Raw genomic sequence first — 26,136 nt, forward strand, 5'->3', positions numbered from 1 at the left:
ATTATGAAAACTATATTTAAGTACATTTTAATGAACTTTCAAGCTGATGTTTTTCTACCAAAATACTTACTGGAATATATATGTCAAGTGGTTATTTTGTGCTTTCAAAGGGTTTTGGAGTCTCTAGTATATTTAACATTTTTCATTCTTCATAAGCCAGACCTGGCAGACGTGTTATGTTCCTTACTGTAGGGATATATATACACACATATATATATACACACACTATATATATCTTGATAATAGCATTTCGTGTTTTTGTTTCTAATCCAGAAAATTAAAGTTATGGCAAACTCATTTGTTTTTGCAATTCCCCCACAACCAACACCTTAATGTGTAATGCTTAGCTTGCTGGAAAATTCAGATATACCAGATAAACCAGAGTATGTACTGGAATGGATCCATTTTAAGCCTGTCCAAGGAGGTTTACTGAGCGGCGTGTCAGAAAGACTTCATAACGTGAGCTTTACCTCTGAGGTGGCACACAGTGTGAACTCCCAAAGAGAACGGTGTAAGGAGAGTGCTTAACTTGATGGATATGCTCTTGATCTGAGACGTTTGCCAAATGTGGCTGTATGGTTAAATTCTAATAACAATAAAGCAATCACTGAGAAACAAGACAAGGAGCTATTACTTAAAAAAAAAAAAAAATAGGCCTTTATGAAAATTTTACTTTTGAATACAGAAAAAGCATTTACATATGTGAGTCTAACAGAATGTACTATTTGCTTTACAAGCATGTCAGAACTTTTTACCAAAGTTTGTCTTTGAGATAATTTCTCATGTTACTAAGGACCCAGGAACCAAATAAGTATAATTTTTGTCTATATTGCCTCCATGGAATAAAAAGCTTCTCAAATTAGAATTTAAAATTTCAAGTTCAACCTTCTTTTCAAAGTATGGATTTCTCCCACTTTTTATCCAGAGGGAGGCTATTTGTTATATTTATATCTTTCTCACCTTTGAGGATTTCCTAAGATCTGTCAAATGGTGCTGGAAAAACAAGGGACATATTTGAAAGAAAGTGTGCTCTGATTATTGCAAGAAATAGCTGTACTTGATAGATCTCACCATGAAAATTCAGTTTAAAACCTTTCTTTGGTGACATTTTAGCAATTACTTAAGGTTATTGCCTAACATAAAATTAAACTGCAGTCTAAAAATTGCCAACCTCCAAACTGTTAAAACTGTCTCTCCAACATGGTTATTAATTAGCAGTAAAATCTTTGGTGATATGTATTTTCTTAGGAAAATCTTTTAAAAAGAGATTACTCTAACTTATGAGCGCCTATTTAGATATGAAATCATAAGAGACAGGTACAGATAACTCAAAATTTATGCAGCAAATCTAAAACAGAAATGCACATTGCAATGAGGCACTTTCTCTTAAATATTTCAATAAAGCTAAACAGTTTATAATATTATATAACATATCTTTTTTCTCTTAAAGAATCATTTAAATTTAGATTACATTAGAGTATATAATATAGTTGAGCAAACTCATTACATTTATAAAATGTGGCATTAGTAGTATGGGACATTTTTTCAATGAATAAAGAAATAATATACTTAAAGTTGGTAAAGGACATTATCCAAGGTGCCTTGCACCCCAGATTGAATGCACTATTACCTCATCAATGAGCCTTTTTTGTACTTCTTAACAGTATTTTGTTAATCTAAAGAAAAGGCCATATTTTGAATTTAACTGATGTGACTACAGTTAAAGTGTCTATAAACCACAGGCCTTTATACCCAAGGTTCCTTGACCCTTTTACAAATATGTCTAAGGTTGAGAAAACATTACAAAATCTTTTGTGGAAGTAAAGTTGTTTCAGTTTGTTACTTAAGGAACAACCGATTAAAGAAAAAACTTAGTTTTATTCTCCAATTTTGCAAATTCAGGTGATTATTCCTAAAAGTCATTTATATAAAGAGTTTATTTTACTAGCACCCTAAGTTTATAAAACTAGCCATAAAAGTTGTCTGTAAATTTTTTCTATACCTGGTTTCTTGCAAATTCCACAACCTGACTTAGGGAATAATTGGGGATTTAGTGTATTTCTAGATATGAAAGTAGTCCCATACTTAGAAAATCATAGTTGAATATATCAAAAGAGGTCAGTTGAAGAAGTCTGTGGTTCCAATAGTAATACCGTATTACTCAGGACCATCATAAAATGTGTACCTTCCCCCAAATGACAACTGATGTTCTTCTTTATGTAAGGTTTTCACATATTTTGGCACATATTCCATTACATTTCAGTAAAAATGATAATATACTAAAACTATTCTAAATTCTAATTGCTTCCTATATATTTCCTTGGAAAATAGTGAAATTACATACGATGAAGCAACAGGCCAAATTTAAAGAGATCACGTACATACAACTCATTTAAGGTTGTTAATTTTGGCTGGAAAATCAAAAACATCCAGGTCTCATTTGTGGTTTTTAAAATGCACTCTCAATGCACTTTGCATTAAGTCTATTAAAATTAACTTCCATATGTAAAACACTAATCACTGACCTAGATGTAAACAATTTATAATAAATTTTAAAATTTCTTAGGGATTTCATAGCATAACAAAATAATTTCTGTAACTAAAGAGTAAATTCAGTTTTTGGTTGAATGTAATGGTCTGTTCCAAAAATTTTTAGAGTTAACAAAAATCTGTCTTTTAAATTCTGCTTGTGAGCCCTTCCTGGCACAAACACAATCTAACAATGAAATTAAAGTATTGTCATAACCTTTTTCACAAAAGTCAAAACAAATACAGCAAAAAATTTTAATATAAACTTTTTGATTTGAAACAAAGATATGTAAAAGAATTATATTTCAGCCTTTTATATTGTGAAATGCATCAAGATTCAGCTGTATTTTGTATATGTTTCTTAGAGTTGTACAATGTTTTATTTGTAAGAAGCATTTTGAGATTCAGAAGGCATTAATTTGTGATACATTTTACTGGAAAATGTAGCACATCTACCATGTATTCAGTATAAAAACTATGTGTAACACACAGATTGTGCTCGTCAGATTTCTAAAACAAATATTTTTACTAACTTTCAAGACTTTTTCTTAAGTTTCAGAGGGTAACCTGTTTCAAAGCAATTAGTAAAACAATTTCCAAAATTTTTTGAAAACTATAAACTTTAAAATGTTTAAAATGAAGTTCTTCATATAATTTAACAAGACTTTCTCTGACTTATAAACTAATCTCAAAACGAACGGAAGACTTAACAAAACTGCAAAATCAAGGACATTATCATAGCTCTGACCTTAATGAACTTATGTACGGAACAGTAATCCTATTTCCCTTGATTGCTACGGGATCTAAAATGAAATGTCCTCAATCCATTAATTTTGGTTAGCATATTTATCTACTACACTGTATTTATTCTATTTTATGCAAATGGTTTGGAAATGTGATAGGTAACTAACAGTTTTAATCTACAGTTGCTTTGAGACTTTTGAAATCCGTAAAACAGCTAATGTTATCTGCTCTAAAGATTCTAATATTTAAAATCATCATAACCTTCTGCATGCCATAATGTCACACACCTAAGGCCAACTTAAAAAGAGAAACAAAAGTACTCATTAAACGTGAGCAACAATGATGCATCCATAAAATGGGTTACACAATGACGTTTCATGAAGCAGCACCCGCTTGTCATAAGGCATTATGAAAGATTAACCTTACTTACACATTAACTTTGTTAGAAGTAAATGTGATCAGCTGCCAACATTTCGAATGGCTGTGACTCTAACTTCAGTTCTCTAGCAGAAGTCACATACATTTTCAATCTGGAGGGCTAACGTGTCCTCCTTGTGCAATTGGTAGACTACACTGAAAGATGACTTAAAATGCCTACAATGTGCTCTAAATGTTGAGTAATTGGAATTCTTCCCCTAAAGGACTTGAACTATTTTTTTGCACACGAAAAGCTTACTGAGAACAGGACAGTGGCTCAAAAACCACTTTTCTAAATATATTTCTCATACAAAATAATTTTGAGATATAATAATTATTAGTTTCTTGTGCAATACTCTACTTAAACAAGAATTAATAAAACAGTATGTGAAAACTGTAACACCACAAAGATTGAGCCATATTACTAGTGTAATCAAACATTAGAACAATCTTGGAACAGGCAAGCAAAATATGCAGAAGGCTGAATCATGGCTGCACACCTAACTGATTTCAACCAGCACTTATATTGTACACTGTGAGACAGCACAAATAACTTATGCAGATGGTTCAGTAGCAGAATGGCACTTGGTTTGCTCTTAATAGAAACAACATAAATGCAACTGACAATTTAGAGACAGACAATGGCCTTATTTGCATGCTGAAAATCTGGTTGTGTCCCTCTAGTCCACACACTGTTCGCTGTGCAATCTGTTGATGAGTAAACAAATAGTGCAGGATTCATCTCAGTGGGATCTAGGCCCCTTGGTCTAACCGAAATCAATTCTTGGTCGATACTGCAATACCATGGGATATGACTATAAAATAAAAACAGATGATGAATAAGACTGTGTTTATATAAAAACAATATAGATTATATACAAAAGATTTTAGGAATGCAGGATTATAATTTCCAATATCTGCTGATACTAGTGATTATAACAGTAAGATGACATTAAAACTTGCTATATATTTTAATGAAATTTAGTGAGGTAACATATAAATTTCAGTTGTACAACATTATAATTCAATATCGTACACTCTCCTGTGTGCTTACTACTCAAAGTCTAATTTCCCCTTTACTCAATTCACCTTCCTCCAAATCCCCTTTCCCCTTTGGTAACCACTATTCCGTTGACTGTATGATGATAGAGCTGCTGTCTATGAGAGCCCACTGAGTCACAAATGAACAAAGACACCTCCTGCTATGAATCTATGAAATTGGGGTATTTCTCATAAATTGTATTTTTTTAAGTCAATTTAATACTTGCTTTTTAGCATTTAAAAAAAATGTTGAAAAACAAGTAGCTGAATTGTTACACAAAACATTTTGGTTTACTCCCTCCTTTCAATAGTCAGTTGATACTACTATGTATTTGGATTTGATTTTGACATAACTGAATAGTTCAGACTGTCCTTCATGTTGCTCTCTGCAGAAAAGGCACCAAAGGTCAACATGCAGTACTAGAGAGGAAAAAGTTTTTCACCATGTCAAATAGAACCCAAAGTCAAGATGTCGAGAGCCAATGGTTTTCCTTTTCTTAAACCTGCAGATTCCCCCTTTTAAAATGAATTTTTGAGGAGCTACTTTCATGAAACCAAGAAAGGCTGAAATAACCACCATTTCCGCTTCATCTCAGTGTGAGTGAATGCAAATATCCAGTACAGAAAACTGTTTTTCTTTCATATATGTGAAGGGGATAGATTGAGATTCCGTAACCCTGAAAATGACCGTTTCCGTACTGATCGTAGCTGCTGCATACTGAGAAGAGCCAGTGTTGGAGACTCTTACCATTCAGCTCAGGATGGGAGTGGAGGGTGGGAAGGAGTATTCCTACCTCTCATTCTTCCTGGCTGAAGAAGTTAGGTGATGCTACCTCCCAGTTTTCTAAGGGTTGGAGTAAAAGTCGCAGTCTTTCAGGGTTTCTTTGTTTGAAATTGATTTTGGTCTAAATTTTGTTTGCTTGTTTTTATTTTAAGCTTTATTCTGTTCCCTCTGAATCAGAGTATCTGGGAGTGGGGCACAGAAATCTGCATTTTATAATACTCCCACCCAGATTTGGAGACTGCTTCTTAGACATCCAACCCTCACCTTACTGCTTCCCATTCTATCCAAACCACATCTTGCCCATCATCATAATCCTCCTAGCTTTGCTTTCCATTCTCGAGTCTGTTGAATCTGCACACTTTCTGCAAATATTTGTCACTTGTTCTAGAATCCATTCATATAGAGGAAAATCCATCAATTTTACTAGGATGATGGTAGAGAGGGAAAAAAATGACTTGGTTGAAAGTGGTCTGGATTTTCTCAATTTTTGGCTAAAATGGTTTTGTTTTCCCCTCCAAGTAACTGTGTTCTATGACAACATATAAAGTTTAATAATTTAGTTAATGTGTTATAATAACAGAAATTAAGATAAAATTTAAGTTCTATTCATGTTTCAGTTTGTTTTCTATAAGGAAATATGGCATATCACTCCTCTTAGTGTTAAGTGACTGAATGAATGAAACTACATTTCACAGAGTTGTTAGTCCTAAGCCTCATCATGTACTAAAATAAAGAATATTTTCAAAGTGTATATTTCAAATTTGATGTTAGAAAGTGATAAAATTAACTTTGATGTACTATTTTTCTTAAAATGTATTCTTTATCATAGAAGTAACTTGGCTTTATTGTAGATGTGGAACATACAGAAAAGCATCAAGAAAAAAAGGAATGTCATTTAAGTGCCACCATCCTAAGATGTTCACCATAATCATTTTATTGTATATCCTTCTAGGTTTTTGTCCATGTACTTAATTTTTTTAAAAACTGGAATCATGCACATATTGTTTGATGAATAATTTTGCTCATTTAAAAATTCTATAAATTTATTTCTATACTACTTAATATGGTCCTATGTAATCATTATTAAAGGCTGTGTATAATGCCTTTATAGAAATGAACCATAAGTTATCAATAAATCTTTTTGCTATTGTTTTATTCCTTTTTTTTTTTTGCTATTATAAATTAATTTTGACCCAATGATTTACTGTCTAGTCCCTGCTCCCCACTTTACCCTCCACCCCCCGGTTGGTTCCTAGAAGTGGAACTAACTGCTGACTCAAACAGCATACAAATTTTAAAAGGCTTTCTGATAAATACTTTCAGGCAAGAAAGTGGACTTAAAGTTGTTCTAGTTTTACACTTTCAAAAGAAATATGAGTGTTCATTATTCAACAGCCTCATCAGTAATGAGTGCTATCCTTTCCTCCCTCTTAATTTGGCAATTTAATAAGCATAAAATAGTATTTTATTTTTTCATGTCTTCTAAACTATTTTTGTATGTTTATTAGCCAGTTTTGTTTCCTTCTTTTGTGACTTGCCTAATCATGTCTTTTGTTCATTTTTCTATAGAAAGTCAAACTTTGTCTTATAGATTTGTATGAATTCTATATGTATTAAGGACATCAAACCTTTCTGTCATATATTGCTATTATTTCTTTAGTTACGGTATATTTGCCATGTACTTTTCAGTATTAATAGTAAACTGTCTTTTTTTTCCTTTTACATGTACAATGAGAAAGGCCATCCCCACTCAGATTTGTTATTTAACTATATTTTCTTCTTTGTCTTTGATGGTATAATTTTTAATATTTATTAATTTAAGCCATGAGAAATTCACATGATGTGAGATATGGACTGAATCCTGCCGCCCCACCAATAGTTCCAGTACAATTTATTGAAAACACACCACACTAGATCACACTCCACCCCCAACATCTGAGTTCACCGATTTCCCCTGACAACTGCCAGTGACTAGCTTTGCTCCAGCCCCACTAGCCTCCCTGCAACCTTCAACCAACCAGACAGGACCACTCCTCCGGATCTTTGCACTGTGTTCCCTCAGCCTGGAGTGCCTTACCCCAGATATACACGTGGCTATTTCTCTTCTTTTTGATCAAAAGTCACCACCTCAAAGATGTCTTCCCTTGGCATTCTTATCTAAAATATTATTTTTTACTTCTAACGCTGTAGTTTATTTACTTTTTTTGTCTGCTACCATCATTAGAGTGTAGCACTGTAAGAGAAAAGGTTTTTCATTTTCACTTCTGTGTCCTCAGGGCCTAAGAAAGTGCCCAGTTAAGTACTTGATAGATATTTGTTAAATGAATCTTTTTTCCTCCACTAATTTGAAATATTCTCTTTATAGATTCATACATACTACAGTCTATTCTTGATATGTTCCTTTTATTCATATGTCTAAGTTAGTATTCTATTTTAATTAAGCTTTAAAACACATTTTAGTATGTGGCAGCACACATGCCCTCTCATTACCCATTTCAAAAATGTGGCTGACCAGGAGTGCCAGGTTCTATTTGGTGATAAACTTTAGAATAACTTTGTCAAGTTAAACAAGGAACTGATAAACATGTGTTTAGAATCTCATTAAATTTTATAAATTCATTATGGGGAAAATTGACATCTCTAATATTTCATATACTTAAATTTCCTGTGCAAGAAGTGATATTTTGGCTATATATGAGAACGTCTTTGATCTTAGGAAATACATGCCGAAGTATTTAGTGGCTTACTGTCATGATACTTGCAATTTATTTCCAAACGGTTCCACAAAGAAACAATAGATATATTTTTAAAGAGAATAAGATTAGGAGAGAGGAAAAAGAGAGGGAGAGAACATGGGGGCAGAAATGTAGCAAAATATTAATTGGTAAATCTACATAAAAGTATAGGATATTCCTTTGTACTTCGACTTTTTGTATTGAAAATTTTCAAAATGAGAAGATGATAGGAAAAAGTGTTACTTAACATTAAGTTTTATCAAATACCTTTTCAGCATCTATGATTTCTATTTGACTTTGTATGTGTTTTTATATATAATATGTCTCCAATATATAATTTCTCTCTCCAATATAAAGCCATTCTTGCATTTCTGATAGAAGTATTATTTTGTCTAGCTTTATTCTTTTAGTATATTTAGTATATTACTTATCATCTTTATATATTAAAAATGAAATTTGATACATTTTCTAATTGGGGGTTTTCTGTCAGTTCTTGCTACCATGATTAGTTACTTTTATAAAATGAATTTGAAAGAATTCATTTTTTTTTTTCAATGATTTAAAACAATTTAGAATGGGAAGGATCTATTCCTTGAAAATTTGAGAGACTGTGACCATAAAACTATTTAGGTATCCTTTGGGGAAATAATTCTTGAATAATTTTTTTTATGTCTTTCATTACTCAGTGATTTAAGTTTCTTTCTTTTGGGGTAAATTTTGGTCCACTGGTATTTTCCTAGAAAACTGCCCATGTTAGGGAATTTTCACAAAATTTAAAAATTTAATAGTATAACAATTTAATAGTATAAAGCTATACACATAATAAAAAAATGATAATTTTCCTTGAAATTTTCTAGCTGAAATTTGGCTAACAGTGCAACCTATTAATTACAACTTTCTGACAGGAGTATAAACCATAATGAAGTGTTTAAGAAAAAAAGGGAAATTTGTGTGGATTATTGAAAATTTGGTTTTACTCCAGTTGTTCTCCAATATTTTACATCAGTGTTAAGAACATCTTTATTTCTAAGGAAATAAATAGGCATCAATGCCAAGAGTGAAAGCAAAAAGCATATAGGTCTGAGTTATAGCTAAAGGCAGGGGCATCACTATAATTCATCATCCCCAAATCATCTGTGAAGCTAAAACATCTGTATACTTAAGATATATACAGATCTCATCAGCTCAGTTACATTATTTACTCACCCCTCATCTTAACTGCATAATGTTAGGAGAAGGATAATTTTTTCCCCCTGAATGACTTTCTCTTGGCCTTTATAGAAGTTAAATTGCCTACCCTATTGCTAAAAAACCAGTACTTAATCAGTGTATATTAAAAAGCATGCATTTTAATGATAGTGTGTGGATTTCAATATCATAGCACTGACAATAAAAACTGAGAGAAATTCTATATGAACTGCTAATTTAATGTTTTTGATTAGTGATTTGAAGTGGTTCTTTTAATAATGAACATATATTCGTCTCAACTCCAAAACATCAGAAGATTACTAGTTAAGTTCATTAAATGATAATTACAACTCTCCTTTCTTAGCAAATAAGACTAATTTCTAGAATAAAAGAACATAGGATTTTTAAGAAATGCTATGATTAATCCTTAGATTAAGGTTGATCATAAGTCATCTCTGTACTCAACTGTAATTCCTATAAACTACCCATAGTCTTTTCTAGTTTCCCCAATTTTTAAATCGTATGACTATTAAACTTTCCTCAGATTCGCACTGAAGTTTTCTCAATGAATTATCAAATTAGTTCATTATTATTTCTGTATTAAAAGAGATAACCGAAGTACTTAGGGCAGGGCCCAGGAAGCAAGCTCACAATTACATGTAGCTATTGCTGTTGGTTTCACCTCGTCTGGTGTTTTATCTTTCACTTGTGGATGAATGATTGAGTTTAAAAAAAATAACACTTGCACAAAGAAGTGTTAAGTAAGGAGCAGAGATTTTTCAAGGGTTGAAAAACTGGTAATTATTAAAAATTTCTGACTCAAAAATAATGACTTTAACATAATTTCATTTTTAGTTTAGTAAAGTTAGATATTTTAAGAAAACTAAAATAATGGAAAACTTTGGGGACATAATTTGAAAAGATGAAGTTCTATAGTTTAACAAAGTATTAGTTTTGCAAAGTTACATGTCTTAGGAAATTGACTTTGGGATGAAAGCAATCCCCACCGTGGCAGCATCGGGAGGGTCATATGTACAGTCGTGAGTGCCTCTTACCTGATACAAAGGGCCATCCTGAGAGCAGACTTGCGAAGCTGAGCAGTTCAGACACCGAAACTGCGGAGGAGATGAACTCATCAGATAAGAGGCATCCACAACTGGATACATATTTCAAACTGATTATTTAAAATATTTTAACGTCAAACATGAGTCAACATGATTAATTTTAAGTAAACACTTTCTAAAATATGGTAGTTGTTTTTTAAAAAATTAACAACTTAGTGACTGGTAAAATTTAGCTTGAAATAATTTTAGTATCTAAATAGGGGTTTTGTTTATCTGCAAATATTTTACCACAATGGTGGCCTATTCTTTCCATCTTCTCATCAAATACTAATAATTCCTGGGAAAACCCTCGCCTCTTCAATCTAAGAGGGGCAGCCTCTTTTTCCATCACTTCCTGTGATGAATCTCTTCTACATCTCTTCTTTAGCTACCTCCTGAAAGTAACACTGTTTAAGGATCTCAGGGCTCTGAGAGGGGCATGAAACTTGCTTCAACCTATAAGGAATCCGTTAGCTGTTTTAGATTATATTCTTTCAATTGCTCAAGTTAGATTCTTAGTCTCCCTGTCTATTTTAATACCATCAGTGTGAGCAACTTGAGTCTACATCTTATTCATATTTTCAGTCTTAATAGCAGAACTGGCATACAGCAGCCACTCAAAAAATGTTTATGAGTATATCAATGAATGAAAATATTTCAAAACTGAGTAGTTTCGTTTGCAAACTCACTTTTAACAGTTTAACCATTCATATTAAAAAATCATTCCTAAACTCTTGATTTCTCAATATATGCTAAACATAATTATGCATATGTGAATTCAACACTGCATGCCTCTGCAAAATGGAAAAAAAATACAGGAAAATATGTGATGTATAAATTAACTAAAATAAATCTAATATCCAGAACAGTTTTTTAAAAGATATGCTTTGAAAGAATACTTAAGTAAGCAACGATTAAAACAAATATGTTGGCAACTTTTAAAATAAAAGTTTAGAAATTTCCCATTTCCTCAAAGACTTTAGCAAGTCTTTTTCTAGAAGTTAGTACTTGAATTTCTGCACAGGGCTCATCAAACACTGTTAAGACATGCTCAGCACTGCCATCCTTGGCAACCTTCCCTTTCTCTCTGAAGAGTCCCCAAACTCTGCCTTTCAGACTTTGCCTAACTATTCAAGTCCCAAATAGCATTTAATAAGAGTAAAGAGTTAAGGTGGAAAGAGGCAATTTCATAAAGTAATTTTTCCCCTCATTCATCTCTTTGGTATCAGTCAAGATATTTGCTTTTCCTAAAACTGCTTGATAATTAAAGCAAAGCAAGACAAACATGGTGACGCAACTTTAGATATGGGCTGGCAGGGGTTGCTGGAAGATAAAACCAACCAGGTTCATCTGGGAAAGAGGCTGTACTGAGAGTGGGTACTCAACATATCCAAAGAAAGATGAGCAGAAAGACCATGAGCTCATGATGAAAGCTGAAGGCGAACAGTAAGCTCTCGGATGAGAATAAGTGTAGGAGAGAATTATAATAATAAAAGCTAACATACATATGCTATTAATAAAATAACTGTGTCAGGCACTCTGCTAAGTATTTTAATATTTTTAAAAAAATCTTACTAAAAATTTTCAAGATAAGTTTAGGTATCCAAATTTTAATGATCAAAAACCTGAGGCAAAATTAGGAAGCAGGACACAATTGGGAGGAAATAGCTGCAATATATATAACAAAAGATTAGTATCCAGAATACATAAAGAGCAGCTAGGAGTCAGTAAGAAAGACAAACATCACATGGGAAAAAAAGGCAAGCAATGGATATGAAAAGAAACTTCACAGAAGAAATACAAAACTGATAATATGCAGTGTTGGTTGAGGACGTCAGAAAATGTACATTCATACCTTACTGGCATGATTATAAATAAAATGCTAAAACCTTTTTATTAGAGGACAATTTGTTAGTACCTATCAAAATTTAAAACATGCATACTGTTATAAATACACATTTGGAACCTAGCCAATGAATATGCTTGCACATGTGCAAAAAATTACATGTACTGGAATTGTATTGCACTGCTTGTAATGTCAAAAACTTGAAAAAAATCTAAATGCCCACCAAAGGGGAAGTATTAATCAAATTATGGTATAGCCACACAAACTTTACTGATTCCCCATAAGACATATTAGCAAATGAGAAAAAATGTTGCAGAACAATACATGATTCCATTTGTTTCAAAAAATGTGATGAACACTGCATGGATAATATAAACAGAGTTCATGTATTAGATTGCTGGTTAGTCTAGACAACTAAGTTCCTTCCACACTGAGATCTAATTCTGTAATTCTGAACCCCAAATTTAGGGATGTGGAAGCCACAGGGCAAGCCAGTGGTTGTGGATCACATCTTCTAAAATCCTATTACTCAAAGTGTGGTCCAAAGGTCAGATGCACTGGCATCCCCTGGGAGCATGTTAAAAATGCAGAGCCAGAGGAGAAAAAGAAGAACCAGGGGGATCGTTTCATAAACTATATAAATGTCTAACCAATGTACTGTATACTCGAAACTAATAATAAAATTTTTTTTAAATGCAGAGAATCTTGGCCCCACCCCAGACTTACTGAGTTGGGATCTTTATTTTACCAAGATCCCCAGGTGATTTATTCATATTAAAGTTTGAGATGCATCGGTTTAAATAAAAAGTCCATTTTCTCCTACTAATAAGCAAAAGATGAACCAACATTAATAAGCCAATCTTGAGGATGACAGTCTTGAGTTTAACAATCTGGAGGCAGCAATACCATTATGAACTGAAACATTTCTGAGAGTCAGCTAAGTCTGACCACATATTTGATTCCTAAAGATAAAAATCTTTCAAAAATGTGTCACAATGAAGATAAGGATCCAGAAAGAGCAGAGACCATAGCAAATAAGCTGAGCCTGAAGTGGAATTGCCTCAGGCTAAAGGAAATGAGTGGTACAGATGCTGTTTGGTACAGGGAGCCCTACCCCTGCTCTTAAGAAATGGAGGCAAAATCGATTTCCCAGAGATTATTCCTAAGAGTCTACAAACAGAAGGTGAAGAGGTGGCTGATACAGTGGCTTTGCATGAGGCAAAAGACCCAGAGGGGCAGAGGCGGTATGCAACATGTGGAGGGAAGAAAAAACAGACTTTACTCAGAGACCCAGAAGAACGCAGAACATGAGGAGATGGCTCACAGCACTGAACAGAATAAAAAACTGCAAAGGTGCCAAAGCAACCTAGAAATTTAATCCAATGCCAATCAGTCCTAGTCTCAAACTCATTTGAAAAAACAAATGGGTAAAACCAACCAACACAATTTTGGAAAGAATAAGAAACAGCTTTTCCCTAACAGATGTTAATACACATCATAAAGCAAACTAGAAGGCCCAATTATTTGTCTTATAAGTTAGTTTGGACTTCATTCGAATTTATCGAATGAAGAAAATGGACAATTGAGGGGTTTTAGATAGTGGTGATATGTTATCAAATTTTTATAAAAGCTATATAATGTGTAGTGCTGGAGTAGGGATAAAACTCGCTCAGAAGAACAAAATACAATGTCCACGAACGTGTGTGTGTGTGTATACATAGAGATACATATGCATAGCTAATGGTGACATTGAACGTGTGTGTGTGTGTGTGTGTGTGTGTGTACATAGAGATACATATGCATAGCTAATGGTGACATCTCAAAACAATGAAGTAAAGTATAGATTATTCAGTAAATTGTATTTCTGGCAAAAAAAAAAAAAAAGATTTAGAGTCTTAGCCTTGTTGTAGGTGTGTGTACGTAAATAAACAAATTCTAGGTGTATTAAAATGTTTAATATAAAAATGTACTAGAAGCAAGCAAAAGAATCACAAGGTAGATATTAGTTTAGGAAATAAGCTGATCCCAGCCCTAAGCACAACCAGTTAGCAATGCCAGGAGGTGATGTGAGCTTTTCAGACATCCTGGCATCTTGCTGGCAATGGAAGGAAGAGATGGGAAGGTATGTGACTGCAACAAATGCTAGTACGGGCCTAATCAAGAAATGATTGTTTTATTGCTAATTTGTCCATTCACTACAATTGTCGAAATTCATCAATTACTATTTTAACTCATAATTGGAACAAGTGCAGAAATTTAAAATTTGCTTAAAACAATTGGGAAATTGAGGTTCAAATAAAATGATCTTTAGGATATATTTTGCATAACTATTACCTTATAAAAGACAAGAGTTTTCATTCAATTTAGTCTTCAAATATTTATTATCTGCACTAGGCACTGATCTTGTTGCTGAAACTCAGCAGAGAACAGATATAATCCCTGCCCTCAGATTACATTTCAATTGGGGTACAAACAATAAACAAAAGGCACAGTATGTCAGATAGCAGTATGAAATGCTATGGAAAACAGTTGGAGTGGGAGAGGGTGATATAGAAGCAAAACTATTTGAGCAATGGGGGTAAAGGGAGCAAGTCAGGTGGATATTTGGGGAGGCCAGAGTAAGCCTGCTGTGTTAGAGAAAACACAGCCAGTGAGGCCAGAGTGGAGTGGGCAAGAGGGAGAGAGGAAGGGGTAAGGTCAGAGAAGTGTCTGGGGAAAATCGTGTGGGGTCTGTATCTATAGGTCCCTGGAAGGACTTTAACTTTTATCTAAATGATATTAGGTGTTACTAGAGAGCTTAAAGTGGAGAAGTGACATGTTCTAACTTGTTTTAAGATCACTCTGGCTGCTGTGCTGGGCAAAGATGGGGGCGGGCAGGAGCAGAAGCATCGAGCGCAGGTAGGAGACTCTGAGACATTCTGGAGAACAGCGACAGTGGCCTGGATCAGAGCAGTAGAAGTAGAGGTGGTAAGACATAACAGGATTCTAATTATGGTATTTTGTGTGGTATATAGTGTATGTATAGTATAGATGTCACAGAATGCTAAGGACAGATAAAAGAAAAACATATCAGGACTGACTTCATAGATTTTGTTCTGAGGAATCAGAAAAATGGAACTACTAATCTTGGAACTATTGAGATTGTGAAGACTGGGTGAGAAACAGGTTGGAGGAGGGGAACAAACAAAACCCATGTTTGTTATGCTGAAAAAATGAAATAGGCTGATAGATTACTGTTGCACTAACTATAAAATGTGGTAATTTTTCTATTGTTTAGTTTTTACCTGAATGAAAAATCATATGACACAACCAATTTTCGAACCGACTTTTATTAAAACATGCCTCAAACTAAGGAATTTAAACTATTAAGGAACGTATAATCAGAAACATAATTGTAGTAAAGACTGACCTAACTGAAGGTCAATTAATAACAATGTCTATGAATTCACTCTTAATGTTTTGACATTAAAATAACTGGCCATGTGGGTAACCTTTGGGGAGGAAACTGATCTTGTGAAGGACAAGTAAGAGCTAGCAGAGGTCTTGCAGATGACTACATCTCTTCAATCTTCAGGCAAACCTATTCATAATGATTTCAAGTACATACTAAAATGCCCAAAGAACTATCAAGGAACACAAATTATATCAATACGATGTTAATATTATGTGTAATATCACAATACTAGACCCCAACAGTGCTGGGTAACAGAGAATTGACAATCTCTGTACCTGGTATCTGAAACATTTTGGTTGGAGGGATTAAATGAGGGTGATATATGCACAACCATTTAAAAAAATAGAAAATGTCACAAAAAGGTAAGTAGTAATTTACCAAATACAAAGACAATTACGTTATTTTTTAAAAGCCCTAGGGAGGTTTAATGAGTTCTTCAAGGGAACGTAACTAGTTAGTGACTGGTACTAGAACATAATTTTTTCTTCCTGTTCATGAGAGTTCAGATTCATGAGTAAGGCTTTATCCAAGAGGAATTCAAGTAGAAAAAAACGAAGAAACTAGGTGCTTTGTTTATTGTTATATCAAGATACTTCCTCTGAAAAATAGCCAATATCCTACCCACTGAATGGCACACCCAAAAAAAGATTTTGAGATTTCATCCATAGATGTTTACATGCAATATAAGTCCCCTAATACCACAAAATCTTAATGTTTAAAATGACCCTGGAGGCCACTTAGTCCAACCTTCCAGTCAATCTTAATATAATTCATGTAATCAGATTATGAAGAGAATTTCTGATAGTGTTACTACTATATTCCTTACTGCTATATATCAGCCTTATAATCCTTAGCCTCTGAAATTTCCTTGATATCAATGTTACATATAACTCATATAAGATATATTTGAACCTTCTAATTAAGTCTAATCGAAGATACAGTTCGAAATATAAAATTCTCCTTTTAATCATTTTTTCTATATTGCCTAGGGCCTAAGGCAAAAATAATTTGGCATCAGAAACCACAGTAAACTCATTCAACCCTTCAGTCCAGTTTTATACTTTCAAAGTAAAATAGGTACCTGAAAAAAAAATTATTTAAATTCTACTCTATCTGTCCCTTCTACTGTAACCAAAAAATGTCTTAACCATTAAATGTACTAGTCAGGACAGAACTTAGTCTCCCCACCCCCATTTCATATAATTAAAAAGTTCTTTTATTGGCATTTAAAAAAACTGTGAGTGCCATCTTCTCTGTCTTGAGGTTAGTAGAGCTCTGAACATATTTAGATGGAGTTTTAACTCACCTTAAATATAACAAAACCACATTTAACACAGACCTTGGTCTTGTACTTGTGATCAATTATCATGGAGTAGCTGGGAGAAACAATAAGACCAGTTTCTTCTCTTTCCCAAGCTAGTTCTTTTAGTTCTAAGTAATACTGTTAAATTTGAATAACATATAACTAAATATACACATAGGTAAATATAAAAGCAATTTACGTTTTCGCCTCTTAGTCGCCATCTTGTCATGTAGATGAATTCCATAGTATGATCCTTCCCCATAATTTCACCATTGCACAGCACATCCAACTTTAAAAAGAATAGTTACAGACCTATTAATGTAAGTAATTTTTAATTCATAAGTGTTTTGCATGTTTTTTAAATTTCAAGAAAGATTCAAATAGTTATAACAAAATAGAATTGTTCATTAAAAACAGTATTTTTATTAAAATCACTGGTCTATCTTATGTTGAGTAATTCAGATATAAGTACCATGAAGCACTGTTTATCTTGTCCCACATACCTTTATCTAAAGTTCATACACATGATTTTGAAATGCAATGTATATCTTCTTAGTCCATATCTCTGTGCAACCTTTGAGATTTTAGACACTCTTATCGAATGAGAAGAAACTGGAAACTTCACAGTGCCTCATAGCACTTTTTGCCTTATGGATTCGTCTCTCAGAATCCTTTCACCTTTCCAAGATTTGAAGGAGTTATTTTTCTCTCATTAACTTGTATTTGAAGAGGGTAAATGAATGAATGTGAATATGTGATTTATGGAGCCTTAGAGGCATATGAGAATATCTGTTAATTGCCTATAGCTAAGGTGACAGCACAATTAGGACCATGCCACCAGCCTATGTCTCGCAGGGCTCTCTGGCCTCTCTGCTTGGTTGGTAACTTGCATTATTATAGGACCATCTTGTTACCTTGCACAGAACTTCAAAAAAAGGTTGTACTTATCAATGCTCACTTTTGCTCTAGTGTTGCAGGAACCAAACCACCCCCAAATCCTTAAGAAGGCCACAGGAACTGTGGCTATGATTTACTAATTCAACAAAGCATAATTAAATGTTTATCACGTATCCCTATGAATATTTTGGTTCTCTAGCCATTAAAAGCAAATTGATAGGATTTAATTTAAAGGGTGGAAAGAGGGAAGAACAGGTTTTAAAGAATTCTGTGTTTGGCTAGACAGAGACTGGAGTTTTGAACTTTAAGTCTAAAATGAGTATAATTCTAATTGTATTAGACAAATTATTAGCTAAATTATATTGATTTTTCTGATGATTTATGGTGACGTATATGGATCTCAAAATGTTTTTCAGACACTTTATTTTTAAAGGAACAAACTAGATAATTTCATTTTCTTCATCCTGCCCCAAAAATATAAGCAAAGATAAAGGGACTTACTCAGGATGCAATTCCTAATCAAGCACACTGCTTCTATTACTGTTATTTAAAAACTAAACTATCCTGACACAATTAGCGATACTGTTAACAGACTCTTTGGCTGTCAGGCATTTCATTAAATCATCCCTCTACTTGTTGGGGATGAGTAAATATACTAAAAATTATAGAAAAAGTTCTTTGCATTGGAACAGATGAGGAGCTGTCAGTGGATTGAATCTCTTCCCCTTCTATCTTTTCCTATAGAGAAATATAACATATGCCAACATTAACACTATATGAGAGTAAAAGTTCTCTAAACTCTAGCAACTTCGTGAAAACCAGAAAATAATGAGTCACGCTTAAAAGTAAGGAAATAAAATTGCATGTGGTATCCTGTAAGGGAATAAAGCACAAAATCAAATCTTAAAAACAATTTTATTTTCTATTTTCACTGTTGTATCTATAAATTCTTACTACCCTTTACTTTTACCAAGTACCTAGGACTTTAACTTGCACAATTTTTTTCCTAATATAAAAGCTGATATTTAGGAAGTTTATATTTGTAATACCAAACCATAATAAGAATTTTTAATCCATAATTAGTCATTTGAGAGAATTTTTTAAAGTAAGTTCAGGATCAAAGGCTTCCTCAAAATACAGACTTAATACCTATCAATGTCTATGTTCAAATCCTATTTCATTTCTGCTATGATGACTGTTCATATTGGCATTACTGTACATAGCCTGAAAAATTAATGGTGCCATTTTTTTAGGAAACTAGTCTTGGTTTTCTTTTTTTAGGTTTTTTTTTTTTTTTTGAACGCTATTATCAGAACCCAAAGGCGAGGAAGAGTTACTTAATACAAGCTGTAATAGTGCTATTTGGGCAGGTGAGAAATAGCCATGTTTTCTCATCATGTCATAGTCATACTCCTAGGATCATAAATGTTCTCTAAACACTGAACACATTATAAGCTGTGCTGTGATGAACATCAGGGTAATTTATCTCTCCTGTAAAGAAATTGGTAAATGCAATACTAAAACAAAAATTAGGTTTTACCTAGTGCTAAAAAATATCACTTTTGCATATCATGGACTTAAAGGAACATTACTTGTAAAAATCCCTTTTGAAAAAAAAAATGTTTTACATTCTAAAAAAGTCTTTAAAGAATTAGCAAAAATGAACTGCAAAGGTCTCAAAAACACACAAAAAGATATACCCTAAAGCGTGTTGGCATAAAAAAGAATCCATTTAACTGAAATATTTATTTTGAAGATACTTAATGTTATTTAAATATATCCTCTAATTATAAAACACTAATTGCATTAATATCATGTTTTAGTCATGATACTGAATTCAAAATACAGATTACATAAATAGAATATTACATTCTAAAAATTAAATTGTTAACATGAAAATAACCTAAGTTCCACAAATTTTAATTCAAATGTGTTCTCAGTTAATTTTTACTTATTTTGTTAGAATTTTACTTCAGATCAGAATTATCAAAATGATCAAGGTTAGTTTATTAACTTACCTCATAAGAACTTGGAAGTTTTAATTTTAAACTTAGAAATTTTTTAATAGTTCCCACAGTTACACGTGTAGAACATCGAATGAATTTCTTCATTAAACCCTAAAGGAAATAAAGATTACTAATTAAAATGTTCTAATTTGTTTTTAAACCATAGGTATCACTTCCACAGTCATTTTCAGTATTTCCAAAATGTATTCTGAAAATCTTTCAATTTACAGCTCTTTAGTACTTGTGAGTAAAAATGTTCTTAATTCTTAAATACACGATATTCTTCAAGAATTTACTATCATGTGTACTAGGGAACACCTGGCAAATAGACAATCTGCATACTTCTAGACATTCTGGTAAAGAACATACCATGAGTAAAGGTCACAAAAAGCATATGAAATATCTTATTATATAGTGTTACTTCTGAAAGCATTTAGGGACATTTTTAAAAAGTCTCAGAACTTACAAATATTTTAAAAAGGAGCAATGATTTCAAATGGGGGTCTAAGGAGACCTAGTCCAGTTAGGCCAAAAGAGACCCAGCAACTAACTCATGTAGAATGGACCCTTGGTTGGGGAGAAACATGCCCCATGTCTGATGGGGGTGTGGCAGTACTTTACCAGAAAAACAATGTTCTATGTGTCTAGATTTTTCTCATTTCATCAGCAGTACTAATTCACTCTTTAAGTCTGAACACCACTAACTTTATAAGAACCAATCCAGAATGGATACCCAAACTGAAAATGAGTCAAAATGAGTTTGTAGACATGATAAACATGAACCAATTTGTGAGACAAACTTACATCCCCCAACTTAAAAGTATTGATCTTTAGTAGTTATCAATACTAAAAACCAAAAAAAGCAGCAATTAGATCTTTTAAAGATATAAAGTATTACCTCTACTTATATGTATAGGAAATTAGGTTAACAATCTGGAAATGTTCTTTAATTAGGTCAAAAGTAGAATTATCTAATCAGTATGCATTTCTTACCAAATATATTTCCAGCAAAATATATTTCCTAACAAAGGGCAATAGAAATGGATCTACATATGATACTTGGTCACAATTAGGATGGTAAAGCATCTATTAAAAGAAAAAGGAAGTTAAAAGTTACCTCTAAAGCAAAACATACTCTACCCATTTCAAACTGGAAGACTGAATTCTAAACAGCGTGAAAACAAAGGGATAAATATACACGTAGATCTTCTCTCTGTTATTTGTTCACATCTCAACCACACAAAGGTTTCCTGTCTATTTTCTTGCTCCAACAGCTAGCACATTTTATAGGTCCCAGTTAAGTTAGAGAATAATGTGAGGGTACTGGAAGACCCTCTAAATGTATTCTCATCTGCAGAGAAATCTCAGGTTGTTGAAAGAACCTGCGGAAATGACCATGAAAACAATCTTTCAGAAATTAGTAATTATAGAGATGTCAGAAGATTTAAGAGTAGATGTTAGAAGCTAGGCAAAAGCTTGTTTCTTGAATTTATAATTCGATAAAGTTTGACATCAATCTCTAACAAAATTCCAGCCTGGAATTTAATATTCAATTTGTTAAGTACTTAGAAAATAAAAATATAACATTTATGCATTCTCTCTCTGTAGAAACATTTTATAATTATACCAAATTATCCTTGTTGTTTCCTAGCTAGGTACACCTGGGAGGTGCTCTACAGATCTCTGAAAAGTAACTGACACATTTTAAGAGGGGCAACGACAATTAGGAGTGTTCAGTAGAGGATGGTGGGGAGAGCCTAAAAGAAATGACCCTAAGAGCTGTGCTTCTTCCCTACCATTTCATTTCATAGCACATGGAAAAAGGGAAATGTGTACTACACACAGCGGGTTAATGAGACACTGCTGCCTGGGGTGGTGGATCTGTGGCCCAGGCCCTGCCGAGCTGCCAGGGGGATCAACATTTCAGGAACATCTGTGTATCTGAAAAAATATTATATGGAAAAAGATTTGTGTGTCAAGAATGTTATCTTTCCCTTTCATGACACAACTCCTTTGCCTTCTAAGCTGTTCCTTCCAACTCAGGCCAGAAGAGGCACAGTTCAAATAAGTCTCTTTTCTGCTTTAATTTGATTATCCTAGATTACTCTTCATCTCTTTGTTCTGGAAGAGTTAAAATACTAGATCTGAAATTAGATAGTGGTCCATATGGCAAGTTAGATGGAGTTCCAGTTCTAGGATACAATTCAACAAATTCTAGTTCTTATGATCATGAATATTTGTTTTGTTTATTTTTTAAGCCCAACACCCCTACAATGTCTTTTTCTCTCATCTTCAGAATGGTATGGTTAGTATCTCCAGTTAAAGCAACTGTCAAGCTTGACTATGACTTTTTAAAAACAAATATAATTCAGATATAGAAGTCACTATTTTAGGTGTACAATTCAGTAGTTTTTTAGTAGCTTCATGAGGTTGTGAAACCACTTTCTAATTCCAGGACAGTTTCATCTCCCCACATAGACACTCCATACCCAACAGTAGTCACTACTCATTCTTCTCTCTCCCCACCCCCTGACAACCATTGATCTACTTTCTCTTTGGATTTGCCTGTTCTGGGCATTTCATATAAATGGAATCATATAATATGTGGCTTCTTTCACCAAGCACATTTTCAAGGTTCACTCATGCTGTACATGTAGTGTGTATCAGTATTTCATTCTAGTTTATAGCTGAATAATAATCTAATGGGTAGATGTATTATAGTTTGTTTATGCACTCATCAGTTGATGGACATTTAAGTTGTTTTCACTTTTTGGCTATTATGGACAATGCTGTCACATTCATATACACGATTTTATGTGAATATATGTTTCCAATTCTCTTGGGTATATATTTAGGAGTGGAATTGCTGGGTCATGTGGTAACTAACTTCTTCAGAAACTGCCAAACTGTTTTTCACACTGACTGCGCCACCTTACCTTTTCACCAGTAATGTATGAGGGTTTGTTTCTCCACATTCTACCCAACATTTACTATTTTCCTTAAAAAAAAAAAAATTATAGCCATCCTAGTGGTATGAAGTGTTATTACGATTTTGATTTGCATAGCACTAATGACTAATGAGGTTTAGCATCTTCTCATGTGCTTACTGGTCATGTGTACATCTCCTTTGGAGAAATGCCTATTCAAATCCTTTGCCCCTTCAAAACATGGGTTATCTTTTTGTTGTTGATTTTATATTCTGCATACTAAAGTCTTATCAGATGTGTGATTTGCAAATATTTTCTCCCATTCTGTAGGTTGTTTTTTCACTTTGATGTAAAAAAGCTTTTAATTTTGATGAAGTCTAATTTATATATATTTTAATGCTTGTGCTAATGGTGTCATTTCTAAGAATCTACTTGCCAAATCCAAGACAATGAAAATTTATTCCTATGTTTTCTTCTAAGAGTTTTATAATTTTAGCTGTTACATTTGATCCATTTTGAGTTAATTTTATACAGCATGAGGTAGGAATCCAACTTCATTTTTTACACGTGTTCCAGCATCATTTATTGAATGGTGCTATGCTTTCTCCTTGGATTATCTTGGCTCCCATGTTGAAAATAAATTCACAGATGTATGGGTTTCTTTCTGACTCAATTCTATTTCACTGATCTATATGTCTACCTTTATGCCAGTATCACAGTGCCTTGATTACTGTAGCTTTGAAACAAGTTTTAAACGGGGACTTTGAGCCCTCCGACTTCATTGTTCTTTCTCAAGATTGTTTTGACTATTTTAAGGTCCCCTGGATTTCTATAAGACTTTAGAGATCAGCCTGTCAATTTCTGCAAATAAAAATGTGTGTGTGTGTGTGTGTGTGTGTGTATATATATCAGGGTTAGGGTTTTCATTGAATCTGAAGAACAATTTAGACAGGATTGCCATCTAAATATTAACTTTTCCAATCCACGACATTGGATATCTCATTTATTTGGGCCTTCTTAATTTCTTTCAATATTTTGTAGTTTTCAGTGTATAAATATTATACTTTTTTTTGTTTAAATATATTCTTAAGTATTTTATTATTTTTTGGTGCTATTATAAATGAAATTACTTTATTTCATTTTTAGGTGGTCGTTCCAAGTTTATTCCTAATTCTCGTATCCTGCAACCTTGCTAAGTTTATTAGCTAAAATAGTTCTTCTGTGGATTCCTAAGGATTTTCTGTATACAAAATCGTGTCATCTGCAAATAAAGGTAATTTTACTTTTTTCCCAGTCTGGATGCTTTTAATTTCTTTTTCTTGTCTAACTGCTCCAGCTAGTACTTCCAGTACAATGTTGAATAGAAGTGGTGAGAGCAGACATCCTTTTCTTGTTCCTGATCTTAGAAAAGCTTTGTCTTTTACTGTTATGACAGCTGTGGGTTTTTTTGTAGCTGCCTTTATCAGGTTGAGGAAGTTCTATTCCTTATTTTTTAACAACAACAACAAAAAAGTTGGATTTGTCAAATGCTTTCTATTTATCTACTGAGATGACCATATGGTCTTTCACCTCCCTCCTCCTTTTTTTTTATTAATATGGTCTATCACCATTGACTAATTTTTATATGTTGGTTATGGTATATAATCCTTTGCTGCTGAATTCAGCTTGTTGGTAATTTTTAAGGATTTTTGCATCTATAGTTTTCCTGTTATAAAAAACACTATTGCAATTTTTATTGCAGTAAAAAAACATAAAATTTGCCACCTTTACCATTTTTGAGTGTACAGTTCATTAGTGTCATGTCCATTCACATGCTGTGAAACAGATATTCAGAATATTTTCATCATGACAAACTGAAACTCTATGTTGATTAAATAACAACTTTTTTCCCCTTCCTCCAGTCCCTGGTAACCACCATTCAACTTTCTGTTTCTATGAATTTGACTATATACCTCAAGTGGAATCACACAGAAATTGTCTTTTTTGTGACTGGCTTATTTCAATAAGCATAATGTCCAAGTTCATCCACATTGTAGGACATGACAAGATTTCCTTCCTTTTTAAGGCTGAGTAATAATACATTAGATATACCACATTTTGTTTATCCATTTATCTGTTGATGGACATTTGGACTGCTTCCACTTCTTGGCTATTGTACATAGTGCAGCTATGAACATGAGTGTCCAAATACTCTTCAAGACTCTGCTTTCAATTCTTTTGGATATATAACCAGAAATGAGATTGCGGGGTCATAAAGTAGTTCTGTTTTTAACTTTTCAAGGAATCTCCATACCGTTTTCCATACAGGTTGCACTTTTTACAATTTTACCAATAGTGCACAGGGTTTCAATGTCTCTACATTCTCATCAATACTTGCTATTTTCTGTTTTGTTTTTGATAGCAGCCATCCTAATGAATGTGAAGTCATATGTTATTGTGGTTTTAATTTGCATTTCTCTGATTAGTGATGCTGAGCATCTTTCATGTTTGTTGGCCATTTGTATATTATCTTTGGAGAAACACCTATTTAACTCCTTTGTTCCGTTTTTAATTGGATTATTTGATTTTTTTTGTTGTTGAATTACATATATTAATCCCTCATCAGATAAAATTTGCAAATATTTTCTCCCGTTCTCTAGGATGCCTTTTCATTCTGTTGATTGTGTCCTTCGATTCATGAAAGTTCTTTTATTGTGATGTCTTTGGTATCAGGGTAATATTGGCATCACAGAATGAACTGGGAAGTGTTCCCTCTTAACATTTGTGAGAGTTTAAAAAAAGATTGGTGTTCTTCTTTAAACATTTGGGCTTTCCTTTGTGGGAACTTTTTAAATTATTAATTATATTTCTTTGCTTGTAAGAGGTCTATTCAGATTTTCTATTCTAGTCAGTTTTGGTAGTTTGTCTTTCTAGGAATTTGCCATTTTATCTAGGTTATCTACTTCTTTGGCATACAATTATTTATGGCATTCCCTTATAATCTTTTCTATTTTTGTAAGGTTACTAGAAATAGCTCCTCTTTCATTTCTGGTTTTAGTAAGTTGAGTCTTCTTTTTCTTTTTTGTCTAGCTTGCTAGCAAAAGAATTGCCAATTTTGTTGATTTTCACAAAGAACAGGTTTTTGGTTTCATTAACTTTCTTGCTTTTCTATTCTCTATTTCA

General features: G+C 33.1%; 1 protein-coding gene across 4 annotated transcripts in view; it reads right to left on the reverse strand.

Moving 5' to 3' along the window:
- The window catches only part of PCGF5 (polycomb group ring finger 5), a 60,497-nt gene that overhangs the window by 1,163 nt on the left and 33,198 nt on the right, over nucleotides 1-26,136 (reverse strand). The window contains exons 6-9 of one of the 4 annotated variants that reach the window (XM_006925955.3): nucleotides 20,060-20,158; nucleotides 17,344-17,433; nucleotides 10,494-10,553; nucleotides 652-4,505 (exon numbers count right to left, since the gene is read on the reverse strand). In XM_006925955.3, the coding sequence (XP_006926017.1) occupies nucleotides 4,458-4,505; nucleotides 10,494-10,553; nucleotides 17,344-17,433; nucleotides 20,060-20,158 (297 nt within the window). In that variant the 3' untranslated portion in view covers nucleotides 652-4,457. Of the gene's footprint in view, nucleotides 1-651; nucleotides 4,506-10,493; nucleotides 10,554-17,343; nucleotides 17,434-20,059; nucleotides 20,159-26,136 lie in introns of those variants that run through there. The other 3 variants (XM_015599979.2, XM_015599980.2, XM_015599981.2) reach the window with 3 other exon arrangements.

This window comes from Pteropus alecto, unplaced genomic scaffold (assembly GCF_000325575.1).
Source record: "Pteropus alecto unplaced genomic scaffold, ASM32557v1 scaffold88, whole genome shotgun sequence".
NCBI classification, from domain to species: Eukaryota; Metazoa; Chordata; class Mammalia; order Chiroptera; family Pteropodidae; genus Pteropus; species Pteropus alecto.